Source organism: Nannospalax galili, unplaced genomic scaffold (assembly GCF_000622305.1).
Source record: "Nannospalax galili isolate Female #2095 unplaced genomic scaffold, S.galili_v1.0 scaffold385, whole genome shotgun sequence".
NCBI lineage: Eukaryota > Metazoa > Chordata > Mammalia > Rodentia > Spalacidae > Nannospalax > Nannospalax galili.
Window position 1 is genome coordinate 1,817,747 of NW_008354956.1, and position 25,207 is coordinate 1,842,953.

General features: G+C 48.4%; 1 protein-coding gene across 5 annotated transcripts in view; it reads right to left on the bottom strand.

Moving 5' to 3' along the window:
* The window catches only part of Eml2 (EMAP like 2), a 35,916-nt gene that overhangs the window by 1,342 nt on the left and 9,367 nt on the right, over positions 1-25,207 (bottom strand). For 2 of the 5 annotated variants that reach the window (XM_008852046.2, XM_017802898.2), the window contains 14 exons: positions 24,065-24,134; positions 23,870-23,980; positions 20,974-21,069; positions 20,031-20,165; positions 17,764-17,863; positions 15,920-16,074; positions 15,667-15,792; positions 11,392-11,523; positions 5,443-5,510; positions 4,927-5,015; positions 4,616-4,713; positions 3,973-4,060; positions 3,486-3,581; positions 2,504-2,634 (listed from right to left, as the gene is read on the bottom strand). In XM_008852046.2, the coding sequence (XP_008850268.1) occupies positions 2,504-2,634; positions 3,486-3,581; positions 3,973-4,060; positions 4,616-4,713; positions 4,927-5,015; positions 5,443-5,510; positions 11,392-11,523; positions 15,667-15,792; positions 15,920-16,074; positions 17,764-17,863; positions 20,031-20,165; positions 20,974-21,069; positions 23,870-23,980; positions 24,065-24,134 (1,495 nt within the window). Of the gene's footprint in view, positions 1-2,503; positions 2,635-3,485; positions 3,582-3,972; positions 4,061-4,615; positions 4,714-4,926; positions 5,016-5,442; positions 5,511-11,391; positions 11,524-15,666; positions 15,793-15,919; positions 16,075-17,763; positions 17,864-20,030; positions 20,166-20,973; positions 21,070-23,869; positions 24,011-24,064; positions 24,135-25,207 lie in introns of those variants that run through there. The other 3 variants (XM_008852045.3, XM_008852043.3, XR_003846929.1) reach the window with 2 other exon arrangements.

Sequence of the window (25,207 nt, forward strand, 5' to 3'; positions counted from 1 at the left end):
AAGAAAGAAAGAAAGAAAGAAAGAAAGAAAGGAAGAAAGGAAGGAAGGAAAGAAAGAAAAGAAAGAAAGGCAAATGAACTAGTTTCTTTAAGTTAATGGCACACAGAAAAGAAAACCCTAGGAAATGAAAGTGGACTGTAATCCCAGAATTTGGGAGGTAGAGGCAGGAAGATCAGGAGCTCAGGGCCAGCCTTGGCTCCATAGAGCATTCAAGGCCAGCCTGGGCTACAGGAGACTGTGTTGCAAAAATAAACAAAGAAATAAATAAACACACACAAAAATAAATATTCTCCCAAGCAAACAAAAGAACCATAATACCTAAGGGCTGGGAACATTGCTTACTGGCAGTTTGCCTAGAATCCCCAGTAAGGGGCTGGGAGTGTGGCTCAGTGGCAGAGCCTCTGCCTAGAATCCCCCAGTGAGGGGCTGGGGTGTGGCTCAGTGGTAGAGCCTCTGCCTAGAATCCCCCAGTGAGGGGCTGGGGTGTGGCTCAGTGGTAGAGCACCTGCCTAGAATCCCCCAGTGAGGGGCTGGGGTGTGGCTCAGTGGTAGACCCTTTGCATAGTGTGCATGATACTGTGGTTCTATCCCCAGCACTGAAGAGAAAGGACAGAAAAACTTTTAAGATCTGGCTGCACAAAATCAGCTTCCCATTAAAAGTGGGATGTGGCAATTCTCCTTTGAGGAGCCTGTGCCCACACAGGTACATCTTTCTGCAACTTTTCCTTCAAGAAGCCACACCCATGCTCATGGGTGCATCTTCCTTCCTTCTGAGTGTCTCTCCTTCTCTTAACCCTCCTGCTTAAGATTATATTAAAGTATCTTTAGTAAACCCCAACTCTTGTTCATAAACTGAAGAAAATAAAATGGGCTGTAAGCAGCAGCCTTGCCTAGCCTCGGGAAATTACTCTTACCATCTGTTTGCCTCTGTGGGGTTGAACTTTGGTCCTTATTCTAGGAGAATCATGGATGCTGGGAATCCAAACCCTTAACCTACAGAACCTCACACCCAGTTTGAAGTGTCAACTTGATCAGGGCCGGGTGCCCCTTGTTGGTCTTGTGTGATGATTTACCCCCTTGCCTAGACACACAGTAGATGCTCATTTAATTTTTGCTGTGTTAACAAGGAGAAAAGAAGCAAGACTTTCAGAACCACAGAACCCTATGAAGGAAAACTCTTTGTTTCTTAGGACATCCTCACTGCTCAGATGGGGAAACTGAGGCCCAGTAAAGAGTAAGGTTCCACAAAACCTCCCCCATAAACCTAAACCAAAAAAAGGACTGGGGATGTAGCTTAGTTGGTAGAGTGCTTGCCTCACATGCACAAAGCCCTGGGTCCCATTCTCAACACTGTGTACACTTGGTGTGGCGTTGCACACCTGTAATCTCAGCACTGGGAGGAAGAGGAGGCAGGACAATTACTGTGAGTTCCAGGTCATCCTTGGCAATATAGGAAGTTTGAAGCCAGCCTGAGCTACATGAGATCCTCTTTCAGAAATAACAGAAACAGAGGCTGGAGAGATGGCTCAGTAGTTAAGAGCACTGGCTGCTCTTGCAGAGGACCCGGGTTCAGTTCCCAGTACCCACATGGAAGCTAACAACTATCTGTAACTCCAGTTCCAGGGAATCTGATGCCCTTTTCTGGCCTCCAAGGGCACTGTATGCACATGGAGTACTTATATACATGCAGGCAGAACACTCATACAAAATAAATAAATTAAAAAAAAAAAAAACACAACCATATGTGGTAACACACATTTTCAATCCCATCACTTGAGGGGCAGAGGCAGGTGGATTTCTGTGAGTTTGAGGCCAGGCTGGTATACACGGTGAATTCCAGGTCAGCTAGGGCTACACAGTGAGACCTTCTCTTAAAACAAAACAAACAAAACAAAATCTGGGGCTGGAGAGATGGCTCAGTGGTTAAGAGCACTGGCTGCTCTTGCAGAGGACCCAAGTTCAGTTCTTGGCACCCACATGGAGGTTAACAACCGATCAACCTAACTCCAGTTACAGGGGTTCTGATGCCCTCTTCTGACCTCTGTGAACATTATACAACATAGGTGCACTTAAACACATGCAGGCAGGGGCTGGAGAGATGGCTTGCAGTTAAGAACACTGACTGTTCTTGCAGAAGACCTGGGTTTGAATTCCAGCACCCATATGGCAGCTAACAACTGTCTGTAACTCCAGTTCCAGGGGATCCGACAGTCTCTTCTGTTCTCCTCAGGCATTGAACGACATGGGTGCACTTACCTACATGCAGGCATAACACTCATACACGTAAAATAAAAATAATAAGTAAAATATTTTTAAAAGAACACATGCAGGCAATACACTCATACACATAATAAATAAAATTTTTAAAAAATCTGCCCCTCCACAACAAAACAAAAACTAATGAAACAAAACACAAAGTAGTGTGGTTAGATCACAGCATTCTGAATCCTGCCTCCAATCCCACTGACTTGCCTGTGTCTCCCACCTCCCCAGAGAAACTCACTCGTGGCTGACAGCAGGGGTAGCTGAACAGGTGAACTTTGCCAAAGTCATCAGCTGAAGCCAGCAATTTCCTGTCATGGGAGCGCGCAACGGCGTTGATATCAGTGCCATCTGCCCCCTCTGACCAGATCCCTATGGGCGAGAAGGCAGAATGAGAGGTAAGATCTTCCAGGGAGCTGGGCTGGGGGTACATGTCTGCAAACCCAACTACTGGGGAGGCTGAGGTAGAAGGGCCAAAATATTCAAGGCCTCTTTGGATAATTTATTGAGGCTAGTCTCAAAAGTTAAAAAAAAAAAAAAAGGCTGGAGGTGTGGCTCAGTGGTAGAGCACCTGCCTAGAATCCCCCAGTGAGGGGCTGGGGGCATGGTTCAGTGGTAGAACACCAGCCTAGAATCCCCCAGTGAGGGGCTAGGGGCATGGTTCAGTGGTAGAGCGCCTGCCTAGAATGCCCCAGTGAGGGGCTGGGGGTGTGTCTTGATTCTCCAGATTTCACCTCAAATGTCTCTCCCTCCAGAAAGCCTTGCTGACTTCTTCCCAGACTTGGTGCAATACCCCCTTTCCAGAGCTCTTTCCCTATTCCAGCCCTTCTTACTGTGGGTCTCCACTGTCTGGGATGAGTCTGTCTCCCTCACTCAATTATGTGCCCCAGAAGAGCAGAGCTGGAAGTATTATGGTCTGACTAGTGTTCCAGCACTGCACAGGCCTGTGAGAGCTCCTGAAGCTTGTGAGGATGGCCTGGGGACTCACTGAGCAGGTGGCTGGACCACTGGCAAGTCCTTAGGTGCCACCACACTTTTGTCCTCCTGTCATTACAGTTCCACAGGACCTCAGGATCATTTAACTCTGCTACTCTACACACAGGAACGGAGTGAGTTTCCCATCCTCCAGGTAACCAGTAAGAGACTGTGAAAACCACCAATCAGGGATGTTTCTTGGAGCCCCCATGTTCAGTAGGACCCCCCCCCCTGATTCCAGAACTTACCAAACACCCCAAACCCTAACACACAAGTAGCAGTGGCCCATTCCACGTTTCTCATGGTGTCTGCACTGGTGATCTGCTTACAGGTAGCCGGGTCCCCTGGGGCAGATAATTGGGAGAGGTGTTCAGGGCCTGAAGAATTTCTAGTAAATCCACCACTTTCCCAGATATTGGCACTGAGGGCCAAGACAGAGGGAGCGAAGTTCCCACGCCCTACTTTGTCTCTCTGGACCAGCTGAGGGCTGGATTTTGGGCCTTGACACCCCAAAATGTGAGCAAGGTACAAGTGCATAGAAACAAGCTATTCCTCTATCAAATTGGGAAAGACTGGCTAAAACTGGCTGTACCAGCAAGGACATTAGACACTACAGGTGCTGAGCTCCAATTCGAATGGCTCATACCAGCTCGCGGAATGCCTGGGAGATCTATGCAAATCACATGCAAATGAGACAGCGGAAGCCATGACTCTGGCCAGACTCTGAGAACTCACAGTACAGGATTTCGTAGTCTCCGGAGTTGGTGACAAAGCAACTGCTGTCCTGGGCCCAATCCAGGTGGGTGATAAAACTGGAATGACCCTGCAGGGGACATAAGGGTCACTTAGAGTAGAGGAGAGGGCTAGAACCAGGTAAGGGGATGGATTAAGTCAGGAAGGCAAAATACACAGAGAACACAGGGGACCAGAGGGAGGATACAAAGGCCTTTGAGGGTGGGGCGGGGCCACACTACCATGGGCGGGGCCAGACCGTGAGGGGCAGGGCTGACACAAGGGCTTAGTAGACAAAGGCAATTTAGAACACGTCGGCAGAGCTCCACACAGGGGGCGGGGTTTGAATGCAAGGGGCGGGGCTACACAGAGGCGTGCTTGGGATAGGAGGGGTAGGTTTAGAATGCGAGAGGTGGGTCTACAAAGGGGGCTTGGAGGGAGAGGAGTGGGGCTACACGAAGGTTTGGGGGGGGCTTGGCTTAGAACACAGGAAGGGATGAGGTTGGGGGTGGACTAGGATGCCTTGACGTGGTCAGGGCAGATCAACTGCGTTGTGAAGTTGTGGCTCCCTTGAGGTAGAAAATTAGTTAATTTTACACCCTCTGGGTGGGGTGGTGGCGCGGGCTGGGGACCACTGCCCACTCACCGAGCACTTGCCCAGGCGGCTGACCTTGCGGCCACCCTGGTCCACCGTGTACACGTACACCAAGTTGTCGTGGGAGCCCACGGCCAGGTACGCCCCGTCTGGGGAGGGGGAGGGGCTATGAGGAGGCACCCAGGCTCCGCCCCTCCTCTCCCAGACTCAGCCCCTCCTCAGCAGTCCCAGGCTCCGCCCCCCGGCAGGACAGCCCCCCCACCCCCCAGGCCTAGCTGCGTTGTCTCTAGCCCCTCCCCTCCAGTCTGCACCTCTGAGTCCTCAGTCTCCCAGGCCCTGCCTCTCCGGGGTCACAGACCTACCTGGAGAGAAAGTGACCACTGAGATCGGTTCATTGCCATCCGTGTGAATGGCCACTAGGTCATGGGTGTCCGTATCCAGCAGCAGCCACCTTTAAAAAAGAGAGGGATGAACTGACATAGTGGGGAGATAACAGCCACCCACCTCACCCCTCCATATGCAGGATTGTGAGGGCAGAGCCAGGCTACCATGGATGGACCCAGGCTGTGATGGGCAGAGGTGACCAAAAAGAAAACGAAACAACTTAGAAATGGATGGCAATTTAGAACGGGGGAGGAGCCTCACACAGGACCAGCACTGAACACAAGCGAAGGTGGATACACAGACAAGAGCTTGGAACAGAAGCAGCAGGTTTGGAAGGTGAGGGGAGGGCTATAAATGGAGGTGGGCGGTTGGAAGGGATCTGGGACTGCTGGGCATAGGTGCCTCATCATCACAGCTTTGGGCTTTCGATAGGATGAGAGGGAGAAGAGCTTGTTCTAACAGACACAAGAAGCCTTCCCCCCATTCAGCCATACCTGCCAGTTACTGTGCCCACCGCCAGCACAGAGCCACTGGGGTGGAAGCCAGCTGAGCGGGCAGGGTCCTGGGAGGAAGAAAGTGGTGGGCAAAGCTGAGACCTGGGGTACCATATCCATTTAGCCACCCCCAGCCTCAAAACCAGCTCCTAGCATGGCCTCAGGGCCTGTCTACTGGCTGTCTTCCAGACACCCCCAGAAGCCATGCCCCATTCTTGAGCATGCCAACCTGACAGAAACTTTCTCCCGCCCACTGGGGTCTTTCCTACTGGTTTTCCTCCCGCCCCTCTTTTGTTGTTGTTGCTGCTTATTTGTTTTATTTTGCTTAGGTGAGACAGGGTGTCCCTGTAGCTCCATCTGGGCTGGAACTCTATATAGACCGGCTGGATTCAATCTCACAGAGATCTCCCTGCCTCTGCCTTCCAAGTGCTGGGATTTAAGGTGATCCACCACACCTGGTTTTCCCTGTTCTTATTGACTACATATACTATAAACACATATGACACCACACTACAAAAACACTTCTTTTAAAACTGTCAAGTGTATAGTGTTATACTACAATGGCACAAATTCATATTTCACTTCAAGTTGGTTTGCTTGCAGGTCATGGCGGCCCATGCTTTTAATTCCGGCACTCAAGCTGAGGCAGGTGGATCTCTGTGAGATCAAGTTCAGCCTGATCCACAAAGGGAATTCCAGGCCAGCTGGGGCTACAGGGAGACCCAGTCTCAAAACAAACAAATAAAAACAAACAAACGGGCTGGAGAGATGGCTTAACGGTTAAGAACACTGGCTATTCTTGCAGGAGACCCTGTTTGAATCCTAGCACCTACATGGCGGCTGACAACTGTCAGTAAATTCAGTTCTAGGGGATCTGATGTCCTCTTCTATCCTGTGGGCATTGCACACACATGGTGCACTTACACACATGCAGACATAACACTCATATACAGAAAAAAATACATACATATACACATATATATGTATATGTATGTATCATCCAATTTCAGTTTGGCTCTGTGGCAGATTTTTTTTTTTTTTTTTTTTTTTTTTGAGACAGGGTCTCCCTGTAACCCCAGCTGGCCTGGAACTCACTATGTAGACCATGCTGGCCTCAAACTCAGAGATCTGCCTGCCTCTGTCTCCCACGTGCTGGGATTAAAGGCGTGTGCCACTAGGCCTCACTCTCATTGAGGAATTTTTATTTTATTTATTATTTTTATTTTTTTGTTTAGGAGTATAATACCTGCATGCATGTAAGTACACTTGTGTCATGCAGTGCCAGCAGAGGTCAGGAGAGGGTGTCAGATTCCCTGGAACTGGAGTTACAGACAGTTGTAGCCTCCATGTGGGTGCTGGGATTTGAACCTGGTCCTCTGCAGGAGCAGCCAGTGCTCTTAACAGCTGAGGAATTCTTATGACTTGGTAGTTGTATATTCCACTAATATTACACATGATGAGGAGACATCTCAAGCCAGTAGAAAATAAACCAAAGGCCGGGGAAAATACCTTCAGCTGAGCAAGGGGGTGCACATCTTTAATCCCAGCACTCGGGAGGCAGAGGCAGGCAGATCTCTGAGAGTTTAAGGCGGCCTACATAGTGAGTTCCAGGCCAGCTGGGGCTACAGGGACTACAGGGAGACCCTGTCGGAAGGAAGGAAGGGAGGGAGGGAGGGAGGAAGGAAGGAAGGAAGTTAGGAAGGAAGGAAGGAAGGAAGGAAGTTAACAAAATCATCGGAATCATGTTGAGTTTGGCAAATCTGATTATCCAACATCACTGAGTGCCCATGTGCCTAGAATTGTACTAACATGTTCAAAGTTGAATATTAATGCCTTTATCAAATATTACATTAGAGTGAGGTAAAGCACATTAAATGAATGTTAGTTCATTCAGTCGCCTGTGGTAATGTGTGATCCTGTGCCAGCTGGCTTCCGTGGGCCACATAGCAGACTTCTCCATGTGGCTCCTTGAATCATACAGAACACCTGCACATTGTGTGCTAAGCAATGCGTTGCGTTAGTCACTGCAACACCATCATTTGGTGTTCACTGAACACAAATTCATCATATTAATCTATACAGGAAAAAGCACGGGGACTGGAGAGATGGCTGAAAGGTTAAGAGCACTGGCTGCTCTTGCATAGGACCCAGGTTCAGTTCCCAGTACCCACATGGTGGCTAACAACCACTTGTAACTCCAGTTCCAGGGGATCCAACACCCTTGACTGGCCTCCACTGGTATTGCATGCACTCGGTGCACTTAAATGCACACAAAACACTCGTACACATTTAAAAAAAAAAAAAAAGACATATGGCAGACCATGCCAGCACTTGGGAGGTAGAGGGAGGAGGACAGAGTTCAAGGTCAGCTTCTGATAGTCAGTGAGTCAGAGGCCAGCTTGGGCAAAGAGTATCTGTGCTTAGCTAGTGCCCTATAGTGGCACTGGGCAGCACTCCAGGAAGACAGTCTAATACATAATTCTGCACCAGAGGAGAAAGAGTTTTATTTGTTCTTAGAATTGAATCTAGGGTTTCCTGTGTTCAGTAAGCACTCTACCACTAAGCCACACCCCAGCCCCTCACTGGAGGATTCTAGGCAGAGGCTCTACCACTGAGCCACACCCCAGCCCTTCACTGGGGGATTCTAGGCAGAGGCTCTGCCACTGAGCCACATCCCAACCCATCACTGGGGGATTCTAGGCAGGTGCTCTACCGCTGAGCCACACCCCAGCCCCTCACTGGGGGATTCTAGGCAAATATTCTACCACTGAGCTATGCCCCCAAGCCCCTCATTGGGGAATTCTAGGCAAATGTTCTACCACTGAGCCATATTTCACTGGGGGATTCTAGGCAGGTGTTCTGCCACTGAGCCATGCCCCCCAGATAAAAACTACTCTATTTTGAGTTATATCCCCAACTGTTCTCTACTCTTTGATTTGGAGTTGGTTTTTTATTTTATTTATTTATTTTTTTTGGAGACAGGGTCTCACCAAGTAGCACTGACTGGCTTGGAACTCACTAGATAGACCAGGTTAGTCTCCAACTCACAGAGATCAACTTGCCTCTACCTCCCAAGTGCTAGAATTAAAAGTGTGCATGATTATGCCAGGTTCCCAGCCCTCTACTCTTTTAGATAGGGCCTTCCTAAAGGTTAGGCTGCCCTTGAGCTCACATGCTGTGTGGTCAAAGCCAATCTTGAGCTTGCAATCCTCTGGCCTCAATCTCCTTAATCTATTATTACAGACCTTTGTCACCAGGTCTGACCAAAGGAGAACTTGGATATTCTTTGTGTGCACACTTGTGTGGGTGTGTATACATAGGGAGGCCAGAGTTTGATGTCAGGTGTCTTCTTCAATCCTTCGCCACTGGATTTTTTTAGACAATGTCTCTCACTGAACCTAGAACTTATAGACTGATCAGACTGGCTGGCCAGCAATTTCCAGGCTTCCACATGTCTCTGCCTCCCCAGTACTGGGATCACAGGTACACACCGCCATGCCTGGTTTTTACATGGGTGTTGGGGATCTGAACCCAGGCCCTCATGTTTCTGGCACAAGCACTTTAACAACTGAGTTACCTGCTCAGGCCTTGAAAGACATAGTCTTTACTGTCTCTCCCTACTATAGTAGTAATCACACATAATAACTAAGCCTCAGAAATGTGGATAGTGCATCCAAAGACCAAAGTTGAATTCTGTCTGCATTTGTGATTGACTTGACTTTGAAGAGTCATGTGGTTAAGATCAGGGACAACTGTGGCTCTGGAGAAAACAACTGCAGAGGGCTAGAGCTTCCCAGTTCCTGGGATAACCACAGAATGTTCTTTTGTTACTATTGTTATTTGTTTATATGCAGTTTTGGGAGTGGAACCCAAGGCTTCTTGCATGCTAAGAAAGCATTCTACAACTGAGCTATAGGCCCAGCCAGTCTCTTTTTATTATTATTATTAATTTTTAAATTAATTTATTTTTATTTGGTGTATACAAGTGTTCTGCTTGCATATATACAAGTACATTCATGTTGTACAATTTGCAAAGCAGTTGGAAGACCATGTTGGATCCCGTGGAACTGGATGGAGCTACAGATGATTGTTAGCTACCATGTAAGTGCTGGGAACCAAACCATGGGTCCTCTGAAAAAGCATCCAGTGCTCTTAACTGATGAGTGATCATTCAAGACCCCCCCCCACACACACCCGTTTTTGTTTTTTGTCTTTTTGAGACAGGATCTTCCCGTAGCCCCAGCTGGCCTGAATTCACTATGTAGACCAAGTTGTTCTTCAACTCAGAGGCCTTTGCCTACCTCTGTCTCCCGAGTGCTAGGATTAAAGGCCTGTGCCACCATGCCTGGCCCACCTCCCTGTTTTTCAAGACAGGGTCTCACTATGTCACTTTAGCTAGCCAAGAATTCACTCTATAGACCAGACTGACCTGGAACTCAAAGAGCCTCCTGCCTATGCCTCCTATGCCTCCTGAGTTTTGGAATTAAAGGCATTGGTCACCACATCCTTTTATTTATTTTCTTGACAGCCTGTTCTTTTTTCTTTCTTTATTTTTCGGTCTTTTTGAGACAGGATCTCCCTGTAGCCCCAGCTGGCCTGGAACTCACTATGTAGACCAGGCTGGCCTTGAACTCACAGAGATCCACCTGCCTCTGCCTCCCAAGTGCTGGGATTAAAGGCGTGTGCCACCACACCTGGCTTCTTTTTTCTTTTTTATTTTTATTTTATGTGTAAGAGTGCTTTGCCTGCATGTATGTGTACCCATGTGCAATGCCTGAGGAGACCAAAAGAGGCGTCAGATCTTCTGGAACTAGAATTACTGATGGTTGTTAGCTGCAATGTGGGTGCTGAGAATCCAGGTTCTCTTCAAGAACAGCCAGTTCTCTTAACCACTGAACAATCTCTCCAGTCCCTTGCCTGATGTTTTTGATTTTTGAGAGGTCTCCACTAGGCAGCCCAGGCTAGTCTGGAACTTTTGGCAATACTCCTGCCTGAACCTCCAGAGTACTGGGATAACAAGTGTGCATCAACATCCCAGGCTCAGTCATGTTCCTAAATTTAATGACTTAAAAACTATATTGTTTACCAGGTATGGTGATACATGCCTTCAATCTCAGCACTCAGGAGGCAGAGACAGGCAGATCTCTGTAAGTTCAAGGACAGCCTGGTCTACACAGTGAGTTCTAGGCCAGCTGCAGCTACAGGGAGACCCTTTCTCAAAAACCAAAAATAAACAAACAAAATTATTTGTGTATGTACATGATATGTGTGTGGAGGGTTGGGTCATGCATGCATGCCCAGTGTGCACAAGGAGGTCAGAGAAGAACTTTGTAGTGTTGATTTCCAGGGATTGAACTCAGGTCACCAGGCTTGCACAGCAAGTGATTCTACCCACTGAGCCATATTGTTGGCCCAATATTATTCCTTTGTTTTTTGAGACAGGGTCTCGTGTAGTTCAGGCTGGCCTTAAACTCTTTATGTAGCCCAGGATGACCTTAAATTCCTGATCCTCCTGCTTCTATCTCCCAAGTGCTGGGATTAAAGGCTAGATTCAATAATGCTTAACTCCTCCTGACTGGCTGAGGCTGTTCTGAAGGGTGGGTTCCCTAGTGCTGTTCTGGGCTTCATTCCATCAAGACCCCACTGATCCAGCTTCTCTGAAGGAGCCTATGAACAACAAATTCCTATATGAGATATTCTTCTATTTTGTGTGTGTGTGTGTATATGTGTGTGTTGCATGTGTAAAGACTGGACAACTTGGAGTTTGTTCTTGCCTTCCAACATGTGGGTTCTGGGGACTGAACTCAGGTCATCAGGCTTTGTGGCAAGCACCTTTACCCACTGATTCATCTCACAGGCCCAAGATACCGTTCCCCCTGCTGTGCCAGGCCCTGAGGCGTGGAACATGGCAGTTCTGCAGACAGTATGGCTGCAGCCCTGGCCCCTCACCTCAATGGTCCTGCTCCACAGGGGCTGGTGGCTCTCTGAACTCCACAGATGCACCACCTTATCCTGCCCGCAGGTCACAAACTGTGCCCGGCTGGGGTGCGTGGCCAGGCCCCAGAGCTCTTCCACATGGCCCTGTGGGAAAGAAGGCAGACGGTGGGAAGGAGGCAGAGATGTTGGTCCATTCCTCAGCCAGCCCTCATGCCAGAAAGAAATTCCAGACCAGCCCCAGCAGCCCACACTGCCTACTGCAACCCACCAAATCCTTTCCCCAGCAGGATTCTCCTGGGATGGGTTAACCCTGGCCACAGTGTGACTTGAAGTAAATCCAGTCCCTTCTCCTACGTCCTCTGCTTTCTTCTTTGCAGGGTGAGAGGGTAGAGAAGGTGGTGGCTCCAAACTTGACCTCAGGAACCACACAGGTTGCATCCACCCCAGCCATACACCTTCCAGGCTCTAGTTCTAAGGATCCAGGAAAGGCCTAGAAGGCTTTGCCTTGAGTCATAGAGCCAAGAAGTCTAGGGTCAAATGGAGGGCCCTCAACTCCCCTACCAGTGGTGGGAGCCAGTTACCCAGGCAACTAACTTTGCCTTAGAACCTTAGTGTTTTGCTTATGAATGTATGTTTGTGGGGGGTGGAGGGAGGAGCCAGAAGTTAATGCTGGATGTTTCCTTTGTTTTGCTTTCTCTTTTTAAAAATATTTCATTTGGCCAGGCATGGTGGCGCACACCTTTAATCCTAGCACTCTGGAGGCAGAGGCAGGCAGATCTCTGTGAGTTCAAGGCCAGCCTGGTCTACATAGTAAGTTCCAGGACAGCTGGGGCTACAGGGAGACCCTGTCTCAAAAAGACCCCCCAAAAAATTTATTTTTATTTTATGTGTATGAGTATCTTGCCTGCATGTATATAAGTACAGTTGTACAATGCCTGCAGAGGACAGAAGAGGGCATTGGATACCCTGGAACTGGAGTTACAGATGATTGTTAGCCGCCATGTAGTGCTGGGAATCAAACCTGGGTCCTCTGCAAGAGCAGTCAGTTCTTTTAATACTGAGCCATCTTTCCAGCCTCCCCCGCTCACCCTTTTTTTTTCTTTTTGAGTCAGGGTCTCACTATGTAGCCTTGGCTGATCTCAAACTTGCTAGTTAGACCAGACCGGCCTCAAACTCACGGAGATTCACCTCCCTCTGCCTCCCAAGAGGTGGGATTAAAGTTGTGAACCCCCACACCTGGCATTCTCTCTCTTTCTTATTTATTTATTTATTTGGGGGAACATATGCCAAAGTGCATGTGTGTGGAAGTCAGTGTGTAACTTGTACAGAGGACTTGTAGAAGTTGGTTTTCCTTCCATGTGGGTTTCAGGGATCAAACTCACATCGTCAGGCTTGGAGGCAAGCACCTTTATCCACTGACACATCTTGCTGGACGCTGACCTCTTATTTTTTGAGACAGGGTCTCTCAGTAAACACATACCACAGCAATTTGGTAGACTAGTTGGTCAGCAAGCCCCAAGGATCAGCCCATTTCCATCTTACAGGCACACTACCATGCCACACTTTTTTATGTGGGTTCTGAGGGATCAAACTCAGGCCCTCATGTTTGCACAGCATATACTTTACTGACTGAGCTGTCTCCCTAGCCCTGTTTGTTGTTGAGACAGGGCCTTCCTATGTAGGCCAGGCTGAGCTGAAACTTGTGCCTCAACCTCCTGAGTGCTGGAATTACAGGTATGTGCCATCATGCCCAGTTTGGGGCTTCAGGTTTGATTTGTTTGTTTGGGGACAGAGTCTCCCTGTAACCCCAGCTAACCTGGAACTTGCTATGTAGACCAGGCTGGCCTTGAACTCAGAGATCTGCCTGCCTCTGCCTCCTGAGTGCTGGGATTAAAGGCATGCACCATCATGCCCAGCTGGAGCCTCAGTTTTATCTTCTCTAAAATGGGGTCAAATGAGGCTGGAGAGATGGCTCAGCAATTAAGAGTATTGGCTGCTCTTGCAGAGGAGCCAGGTTTCATTCCCAGCACCCACATTGCAGCTAACAACCTCCTGTCTCTCTATTTCCAGGGGATCAAACACCTTCTTCTGACCTCCACAGGCATTACATGCATGGGTGCACTTATATACATGCAGACAAAATACTCAAACACATAAATAAAATTTAAAATGGGGCTAATTACCCCATGTGTCTTAGAGCACTGCTGAACTCCTTCAGAACATTGATGGAAGGTGCTGAACACGGGCTGGGTGCGGGTACATACTTATAATAATTCTATCACTCAGAAGGTAGAGGCAGAGGGTCAGGAGTTCAAAGTCATCCATCATAGATAGTAAGTTCAAGGCCAGCTTGTGCCACATGAGACCTTATCTCAAAGACAAAAAACAAAGGAATAGGGATATTGATCAGGGGCAGAGCATCTGCCTAGAATCCCCCAGTGAAGGGCTGGGGGCATGGCTCAGTGGTAGAGCACCTACCTAGAACCCCCCCAGTGAGGGGCTGGGGTGTGGCTCAGTGGTAGAGCATCTACCTAGAATTACCCCAGTAAGGGGCTGGGGGCATGGCTCAGTGGTAGAGCATTGGCCTAGAAACCCAAGTGAGGGGCTGGGATGTGGCTCAGTGGTAGAGCACCTGCCAAGAATCCCTCAGTGAGGGGCTAAGGACGTGCCTCAGTGGTAGAGCCCCTACCTAGAATTCCCCCAGTGAGGGGCTGGGGGCATGGCTCAGTGGTAGAGCATTGGCCTAGAAACCCAAGTGAGGGGCTGGGATGTGGCTCAGTGGTAGAGCACCTGCCAAGAATCCCTCAGTGAGGGGCTAAGGACGTGCCTCAGTGGTAGAGCCCCTGCCAAGAATCCCTCAGTGAGGGGCTAAGGACGTGCCTCAGTGGTAGAGCCCCTACCTAGAATTCCCCAGTGAGGGGCTGGGGGCATGGCTCAGTGGTAGAGCATTGGCCTAGAATCCCCTCAGTGAGGGGCTAAGGACATGGCTCAGTGGTAGAAGACCTCCCTAGAATCCCCAGTGAGGGGCTGAGAAAGTGCCTCAGTGGGAGAGTATTTGCCTAGCATGTAAGGGGCCCTGGTTTCAAGTTCCAGCATTTTACAAAAAAAAAAGAATAGAAAGTGGCAACACAAGTCTGGAAGAATACTCTGAGGAAATGCCTAACTGACCAACAGTTACTAACTCCAGAAAATATCAGTATATTATCAGTTAATAACTGCATAATAACTGCAGTCCTATCATGGCAATAATTGATACTATTATTATATGTTATGATAATATATAGTCAATATTCATATAGTTATAATATTTACTATATTAACATGTATTAGTAATATAATAAATAATACAGCCAGACTTATATAAGGCTGGGTGTGGTGGCACATGACTTTAATCCTAGCACTTAGGTAACAAGAGGCAGTCAAATGTCTGTTAGTTTGAGGCCAGCCTGGTCTACATCATGAGTTCTAGGCCAGCAAGGGCTATATAATGAGAGATCCTGTCTGAAAACAAAAACGAAAACAATTTTAAAATACTAATAAAATATTCATAGAATTTGCTAAGGTCCCTTCTTGCTTCAGGATACCTAGAAAATCCTGCTACACAAGTCAGATATAGTGGCACACATCTATAATTCCAGTACTTGGGAGGCTGGAGGACTGCCATAAGTTCAAGGCTACGTTGGGCTACAAAATAAGTACCAGGCCTGCCATGGATACATGATAGTTACATGGTGAGAAAAGAAAAGAAAGAGAAGTAGAGGAGAAAGAGGAAGAGGAAGAGGAGGAGGAAGAGGAAGAGGAGGAAGAAAAGGTAATGAAAATCAGGCCCACCCCAGGAACATTTTCCCAGATCCTTGGAGTTGGGGCCCTGGAAGGTGTAGGACCTGTGGGAAAATGCCAGGATACTTACCAACCAGACAGAAGGATGCTATCCCCAATCAGAACAGCAGGAGGCAACATGCTTGGGGGCAGGGGGGCTGGGGACTCACTTTAGCAGGCAGGTAACCCTTCTGAGGAGTCCTGAGCCAGGGCATAGTGAGGCAGGAACAGGTGAAGGGAAGTGATGTGGGGTTTCCCAGGTCAGGGGAAAAGGGATGGGGCAGGGAGGTAAGGAGAGATAGGAGTGGGAAGAAATGGAGGACCATGTGGTGATAGTGATGATGGTGGTGCTGGTGCTGGTGATGATGGTGATGGCGATCATAGTGATAGGGATGATGGTGGTGCTGGAGATGGTGATGATGATGACAGGCATATTTAGGGTGGGAACAGAGCTGCAGAGTTTCTCACCTGGACAAGCAGCACGAAACCCGTGTGCACTGACCCAAGCAGGATGGAGTTGCGAGTAGTCCCCACGTACAGTGTATCTCCCTGTCCCTCTGCCACAGTACGTACTGGACCAAAGTCCTCAGGGACCTGAGTGGCAGAGACATGTGTAGGACACACATGGGTTGGGGAGTGGGATGATGAATAGCTGGGAAGGTCCATCCCTGGTAGGATGAGGGCCTTGCCACACTCCCAGGAGCCCATCTCCCATCCTCACCTCCACTTCCTGCAGCTTGCTGTAGTCGGAACCCCAGAGGACCACCCGCCGGTCTCGGCCTCCTCCAGATACCAGTGTCCCATCCCGCAGGGCGCAGAGCCCAAACACGCCACCGTCATGGGCACCCAGTACTGCCTGGGTGATGCGGTTCCCACCTGTATGTAGCCAAGGGTAGGGTCAGCACAGGAAGACTGCTCCTGTACTGAGCACCTTGAAGCCTACATCCATCTGCTTACTCATCTTTCTATGGTCCCTCCACCCACCATCTGCCCACCATCCATGGACTCAAGTGCCTTATCATCCATCCCCTGAATCATCTGAACTTACACCTACCCATCCATCCTTTGATTCATCCACCCACATACCTCCCCATGGCTTTTTCCACTCACCTATCTACTGGTCCGTCCATCTATCCATCTACCCACTCACTCACTCATCTCTTCACTGATCCAAATTCTTCCTTCCTTCCTTCCTTCCTTCCTTCCTTCCTTCCTTCCTTCCTAATCCCATTCATTCATCTACTTATTTATCTGCTGATTTATCAATCCACCTATCAGCTCTCATCCATCCATCCACTCATCTATCAGTCTATCAATCCATCTATTCACCCTTTTCTATCCATCCATCCATTTATCTCTCTGCTGATCCAGCGATCAATAAATCCTTCATTCCTTCCACCTCCCATCTATTCATCTACTCATCTGTTTACTGATCCATCAATCCATCCATCCATCTGCTCACTCACTCATTCAATTCATCCACTCTTCATTTTATCGATCTGCCTCTCATCCATTCATCTACCCATCTGTTAATCCAACGATCAATCTTTCCTTCCAACAATCTCCCATCCATTCATCTACTCATTTATCTGTGATCCATTAATCCATCCATATACCCACTGACCCATTTATTAATCCATTTATCTATTCATCCATCCACCTACCCATTGACCTATCCATCCGTCTCTCATCCATCCATTCACCTACCCACTCACCCATCCATCAATTCATCTCTCACCCATCTATCCATCCACCTACCCACTCACCCATCCATCCATCAATCTCTCATCCACCCATCCATCTACCTACCCACTCGCCCATCCATCCATCTCTCATTCATCCATCCATCTATCCATCCACCTACCTACCTACTCACCCATCCATCTCTCATCCATCCATCCATCCATCCATCATCCATCCATCCATCAATCCACCTATCAACTCACCCATCCATCCATCCATCTACCCATTTCTCATCCATTCATCCACCTATCCATCTACTGATCTATCAGTCCATCCATCCACCCCATCTTCTATCTGCTCACCCATTAATCTACTTCCCACCCATTCATTCACACTTCTATCTATTGATCCAACAATTCATCCACCCTTCAATTGATTCATTTACTTCCTCTTTCATCAAACTGCCCAACAGTCTGTTGTTCCTTCCATTTAAACATCCACCTACCCATTCGCTATCTATGCACCCATCTATCCACCCATCCTTTCATTCATCCATTCACCCATTCAATCCACAACTGTTCAGCTAGCTACTATGGGCTGAGTTTGGTCCCCAGAATCCACATGATAGAAGGACAGAATCAATCAACTTCCTCAAGTTGTCCTCTGACCTCAGCATGTGTGCTGTGGCATACACACACACACACACACACACACACACACATTCTCCCTCTCTCTCTCTCTATCACCAAATAAATAAATGTAATAAAATTTTTTAAAAAAGAATTTACCCTACAATGACATTTATTCCATGTGAGCAGGCACAGCCAAGGGTATTTGAGAAGACAGGGTTGGAGTCCTAACAGATGAGGTGACACTACTAACCTTTGCCCCAGACATAGAGGTTCCCCCCAGAGTCTCCAGTGACGACATCACCACCTTCCAAGAAGGTCACACACAGCACATACTTTGGTTTCTCATGTTTCTAAAGTACAGGAAGAAGGGAAAATGTCAGAGTCCTGAAACACAGTGGTCTTGTGGAGGTTGCCTGCATCCAGGGCTGTGGTCTGGGGGAACTCCTGTGCTGTGGTGTGGGAGACCCCACATGGAATATCTGCTTTCCCCCACTGCCTCCCACCTGGAGTGCTCAGATGGCCTGGAGGCTCTGAGCACACTGTCACCCTTGCCCTCCCTGGGGCGGACTCCTTGCCTCCCCTCTGTCCCCCAACTTTGCTCTGTCTGCACTTTGCCCTGCACATTCTCCCCCCTTGCTTTCTGAACCCGCCTAGTGTTTCTGGGGCTGGAAAGATCTCCATCTGTGCCTTGTATGTCCTTAGCGCCTCTCTTTGGAGCAGGCGACAATGGGGAGCCCTCGCCAAACATCCCTGCATCTCCCCTCCTAGTCCTACATCTGCTCAGATTCTTTGTGTGTGCATGTATGCTCATGCACGTGCATACATGTAGAGGCCAGAGGGCAACCTGGGCTGTGATTCTTCAGGAAACATCTATCTACCTTGTTTTAAAGACACAGGGATGTGGGGTTCACCAAATAGACTAAGCTGGCTGATCTTCTGCCTCTAGTGCTGGGATTAGAAACACACACCACTACACCCAGCTCTGTGTGTATGTATGAGTTCATACACCACTACATTCAGCTTGTGTGTGTCCTGATTCTATGCATATGAGTTCATACACCACTACACCTGACATGTGTGTGTCCTGATTGTATGCGTATGAGTTCACACAACACTACACCCAGCTTTGTATGTGTGTGTGTGTGGCCTGACTGTGTGCATATGAGTTCACACACCACTACACCCAGCTTGTGTGTGTGTGTGTGTGTGTTTGTGTGTGGCCTGAGTGTATACATATGAGTTCACATACCACTACACCCAGCTTGTGTGTGTGTGTGTGTGTGTGTGTGTGGCCTGAGTGTGTATGAGTTCATACACCACTATACCCAGCATGTATGTGTGTGTATGTGGCCTGAGTGTATGCATATGAGTTCACAGGTGTGTGGGGGTACACATGCACATACAGCGGCCAGAAGTTGACATTGTCTTTTCTCAGTTGCTCTCCCCTTTACTGAGGCAGGGTCCCTCCCAGAACCTGGAGTCCGCTGAGTTAGCTAGTCCAGCTAGCCAGTTGGCCCGGCTCTCCCTTGTTTCTCCTTCCCAAGCACCAGGTTTACAGGTGAACACTGGGATCACAGGTAGGGTGGGCTGCCAAACCTGCCTGGCCTTCATTATGTGGGTGCTAGGGAAATGGAACCTTGATCCTTAATGCTAATCCAACATCTCTCCAGTACCCACACCTAGCTTTTTTTTTTTTTTTTTTTTTAACTTTTCTTTCTCTCTTTCCTTTTTTTTTGTCTTTTTGAAGCAGGGTTTCCCTGTAGCCCTAGCTGTCCTGGAACTCACTAGGTAGACTAGGCCGGCCTTGAACTCACAGAGATCCACCTGCCTCTGCCTCCCAAGTGCTGGGACTACAGGTATGCACCACCATGCCCAGCTTTTTTTTTTTTTTTAAGACGGTCTCAGTACATAGCCTGGCTGGCCTGAAACTCCCTATATAGAACAGGCTGGACTTGAAATCACAGAGGTCCTCTTGCCTCTGCCTCCTAAGTGCTGGGATTAAAGGTGTGCACCATGGCACCTGGCCACTCCAGGCCCCTCATGCTTATACAGCAAGCACTTTACCTACTGAACTCTATCTCCCTTGGCTCTGCTGCTCGATGATGATGATGATGATGATGATGATTATTGTCTTTTTGAGACAACTATAGCCCCAGTTGGCCTGGAACTCACTAAGTAGACCAGTTGGTCTTGATCTTACAGAAATGTGCCTGCCTCTGCCTCTTCAGTGCTGGGATTAAAGACACATGCCACTTCGTCCAGTTCTCCTGCCCAGATTCTGATTCAGCTTATCAGTTGCAGCCAGCCTCTGGCCTCTGTGATTCCCACATCTCTGCCCACAGCATCATTCATTGGGAATTTGGCATCTACTGGGAGCTGCTGTTATTCCTCCCACTTCAGAGTTCAGGAGGCGTCTCCCTAGATAGGATGTGCAGGTAGTAGCCCATCCTCCCCACACTGCCGAGCCCTGAGGCCAAGCGTCTCTGCCTGCCCATACCCAATACCCATAGCTCTCACCTCAAACAGGCCCTGCCGCTTACTCAGGCTGCCTCCCTCCAGACTCCAGAAGTAGATGTGGGATTTCCCGCAGGTGATCAGCAGAGTGGGGTCGGTGGGGTGGAAGGTAGCCACCAGCACAGCCTCAGTGGAGCACTGCAGGAGGCGTCAGGAGAGACCAGATGAGGAATTCTCAAAGCCACCAGGAACTACCATTCTATACCCTACAGATCCCACACAGGACCATCCTGTACAGCTGTGGGGGTTGTGCACTGGACAGCCAACTTGCCAGGACCTTCCCAATCACACACTGCTGAGCACTTATAAAACCCATTAACTGATTTAAGCCTCATTGTCCCAGGAGATAAGCCCCATTGGTATCTTCAATTATAGACCAGGTTCATAGAAGGCAAACTACTTGCATAAGGCCACACAGCTATATTTTGATCCAGCTCAGTCTCTATCTCTCCACCCTTTCCTAAACAGAGAGCCCAGACCTAGATTGAGGTTTCCTGGCCTCAGCCCAGGCAAGTGATCTTAGGCAGTATCTTATCTTCCTACCTTACCTTCTCCACCCCCCCACCCCCTTTTCTCTCTCTTGCTTTCTTGAAGCAGGGTAGCTCAGATTAGACTCAAATTCAGGATCCACTTTGCTCAGCTCCCTACCATGCTCTGGGATCACAGTTGTACAACATCACACAACCCTTGCACTGAGCCCCGTCTACCCATACGACATCTCAACTCTCCTACCTCCCAAGAGGAGGACATCACCACGAGCCTCATTTTCCATTGCTGAGGCAACTGAGGCTCAGAAAGGGGAAGCCATTCACATAAAGTCACATAGCAGATGACACCAGAGCCAAGACTTAAATGTGAGTCTGGCTGCAGACCCCCTAACCAAGAGACGCAGCAAGTTCTTCAGGGCCAACACAGGGAGGGAAGGAGAGCTGCCAGGTCGCCCCACCTTGCAATCTACCACCTTGGTCTCCTTGGCCCAGTCCCACACGGAAAGCACATGATCGTTGGATTCATCGACTGCACACAGCAAGTTGCCCCCATTCTGAGAGAGACAGAGAAAGTTAGAGTTAGAAAACATTTCTCTATGTCCCACTCTTGACATAGTCTAGAATCACCTGGGAAGGGAATCTCAATGAGTGATTGTCTAGATTTGGTTGGCCTGTGGGCATGACTGGGGAGAAGTGTCTTGATGACACTGAGCTGGGAAGACCTGCCCAATGTGGGTGGCACCATTCCCTAGGCAGGGGATCTGGAACTGCTTAAGAGCAGGGAAAGAAAGCACTAGCATGTTTCATTCACTGCCCCTTGCTCCTGACTGTGGAGGGAATGCCACTAGCTACTTCAGATCCCTGCTGTCCTGACCTCCCCCAAATGATGGACTGTAACCTGGAATTGAGCCAAATAGGCCCCTTTCTCCCCTTAAGTTGCTTCTGTCAGCGTTTTTGTTTTTTTTCTTTGGTCTTTTGAGACAGGGTCTCCCTGTAGCCCCAGCTGGCCTGGAACTCACTAGACCAGACTAGACTAGACTAGACTAGACTAGACTAGACCAGACTAGACTCGAACTCACAGAGATCGCTTGCCTCTGCCTTCTGAGTGCTGGGATTAAAAGTATGCACCACCATGCTGAACAAAAAAATTTATTCTTATGTCTATGAGTGTTATGCCTGCATGTATGTGAGTACACTCATGTCATGAAGTGCCCACTGAGGACAGGTGAGAGTGTTGGATCCCCTGGAACTGGAGTTAAGGACAGCTGTTAGCTGCCATCTGGGTCCTAGGAACCAAACCCAAGTCTTCTGCAAGAGTGCTCTTAACCACTGAGCCATCTCTCCAGCCCCGTGGGTGGTTTTTTTGTTTTTAAATATTTATTTTTAAATTTCATGTGTATGTTTGCCTGTATGTATATATGTGCACCATCTATGTGAAAAGGCCAAAAGATGGTGCCGAATCCTCTGAAACTGGAGTTAGAGATAGTTATTAGTGACTGTGTAGGTGCTGGGAACCAAACTCAGGTCCTCTGCAAAAGCAGCCAGTGCTCTTAACCCCTGAGCCATTTCTCCAGTCCCAATAAATCATTAAATGTTTAAAAAAGTGTTTTTAAGTACTCACATTGCCCAAGCTGGTCTTGGAACTTTCCGTTGTCTAACCTCAGCCTTCTTAGTAGTGGGGAGTACCGGCAGGCACTACATGACTTTCCCCTTAAAGACTTTAATAATTTGCCTTTCCCAATGACTCATCCCTAAGAAACTCAGCTACTCTGTCCTTACCTGGGACTACTCCGCAGCAGACTTGGCAAGTCCTCTGCCATTGGGCCACACCCACCAGTCCTGGAATGACTTTACGTACATGAATCCAGCCATTATTAAAGTTGATCAGGGTGAGGGGTGGGGGGTTAGGCCTGATGAGATGCCTCAGAGGTTAAAGGCGCCTGTCAGCAAGCCTGACCACCTGAGTTCTGTTCTGTTCCTGAGACCCACACAGTGAAAGGAAAGCAGTGACTCCTGCAAGTTGTCCTCTGACCTCCACACAAATGCTGTGGCATGTGCACACACACACACACACACACAGGTGCATGACTGATAAATAAATAAATAAATAAATAAATAAATAAATAGATAAATGTAAAAAGATATTATAGCTGGGCATGGTGGCACATGCCTTTAATTTCAGCACTCAAGAGGCAGAGGCAGGTGAATTTCTGTGAGACCAGGCTGAATGGTGAAACCCTGTCTCCAAAAACAGGGGCTGGGGCTGAAGAGATGACTCAGTAGTTAAGAGCACTGTCTGTTCTTCCAGAGAAACCAAGTTCAGCTCTCAGGACCCACATGACAGCTAACTACCATCCATAACTCCACTTGTAGGAGACCCAACGTCCTCTTCTGGTTTCTGGGGGTATGGTATGAATGTGATACATTCACATACATGCAGGCAAAACACTCACATATACACACTAAATAATAAATAAATAAAATAAATAAATAAATAATAAATAAATAGCACTCTGAACCACTGAGCCATCTCTCTACCCCCCCCCCCGTTTTTTTTAAAGCAGAGTCTCATGTAGCTCAGATTATGTTGTGCTGGTGATGGAATGCAGGACTTCCTGCATTCTAAGCAAGAACTCTACCAACTGAGCTACATTTCCAGCCTTCAGTGTTTTCCCTTCCCTTCCTCCCCTTTTGTTTTGAGACAAGGTCTTACTATGTAGCTCTGACTGGCCTAGAACTCACTAGGTAGACCAGGCTGGCCTTGAACACAGATCCATCAGCCTCTGCCTCTGGTTTGTGTTTTTGAGACAAAGTCCCATGTAGGAAAGGTTGACCTCAAACACCTGATTCTCCTGCTTCCAACCTCCCGAAGACCGGGCTCACAGGTATGCCCACCATGCCCAAGCTCAGTGTTTCGTAATCTATCTTTGTGGAGTACAAGCTATCTTTTGCTCCCCAATCCACTGCATACCAACACTTTTAAACAAAACCCCAACTGAAAAAAATAATCCATCCATCATGGTCATTTGCAGCAACATCAACTTATTCCACAAATTCCACAAGGATTACTTTAGCGTTTGTGCTTATCTAGGGTTTGGGTTGGACACAAGGCACTAGGTACTGGGCTTGAAATGCCAGGGGAGATAAGGAATTTTCTAGACTGCATAGGTAAAAAAACAACAAAAAAAGAAGGGCACGGTGTGCCCTGTGCTGTAATGGATAACCCCACATGGCTGTGAGGCTCCAGGGCCAGGAATTCTAAGGGGGCATGGCTCCACTGTCATCTTGAGGCACAGCCCCCATCCTAGTAGGTACTTTCTGAAGGGATTGTGCCAGGCTAGGCTAAAGACTTACCGATTTAGAGAAACCCACGCAGCACACAGCTCGGTCAAACACCCCAAGGCCCAGAACATGTAAGGTGGAGAGGGAAACGGAGTCCCAGACTCGCACGTGGGGAGGCAGCGGCTGCAGAAAAGAGGTGGGGGGGTGCATTATCTGGGAGGGGGTCCCGCTTCCATCAAGCCCCTTTAAGCAGCCTCACAGCCTTACCTTGCCCTCCTTTGTGGTGCCTGCTACCTGTCCCGTGGCAATGGTGACCATATCTGGGTGGACAGCCAGACTGTGGAGACAGAGAATGAACAGGGCTCAGCTGGGGGAGGGGTTTGCAGGGACCAAGGACACTTCCTTAGCAGCTGGATTCATAATTGCCTGTCATTCATTCCACAAACTGGCCAATGGAGTTATTTACACAGTAAACATGAATTGGGGGTTCATGGAAGGCTCGCGAGATGGCTCAGTGGTTAAGAACACTTATTGCTTTTGCAGAAGACCTTGGTTCAGTTCCCAGCACCCACATGGTGACTCACAACTATCGCTGTAATTCCAATTCCAGGAGATCCAACCAATGCAGGCTCCAGTATGCATGTGGAGCACATACATACACTCAAGCAATACACGTAAGAATGATAAATGTGGAACTGGAGAGATGGCTCATTGGTTAAAAGTGCCAGCTGCTCTTGCAGAGGACCCAGGTTCAGTGCCCAGCATTCAGGTGGGTGCTAACAACCATCTGTAACTCCGATTCTAGGGAATCTGACACCCTCTTCTGGCCACCACCAGCATTGCATACACATGGTGCATTTACTTGCAGGCAAAAAACTCATACACATAAAATTAAACAAATTTGGGCTGGAAAGATAGCTCAATGGTTAAGAGCATGGCTGCTCTTGCAGAGGACCTGGGTTCAGTTCCCAGCACTCACATGGCAGCTAACTATTGTCAATAATTCTAGTTCCAGGGGATTTGATGCCTTCTGGCCTCCAAGGGCATTGCACTCACATGTTGTGCTGACATACATTCAGGCAAAGCATCCATACATATAAAACAAAAATAAATTTTAAAAATTAAAAATAAGCTAGGTGTGGTGGCACACACTTTTAATCCCAGCACTTGACAGGCAGAGGCAGGTGGATCTCTGTGAGTTTGAGGCCAGCCTGGTCTACATAGTGAGTTCCAGGCCAACTGGGGCTACAGGGAGACCCCGCCTCAAAAACACACACACAAAAAAAATTAAAAATAAAGCTGGGCATGGTGATTCAGGTCTTTAATCCCAGCACTTGGCAGGAGGATCTCTGGGAGTTGAAGTCCAGCCTGGTCTACATAGTGAGTTCCAGGACATCTGGGGCTACAGGG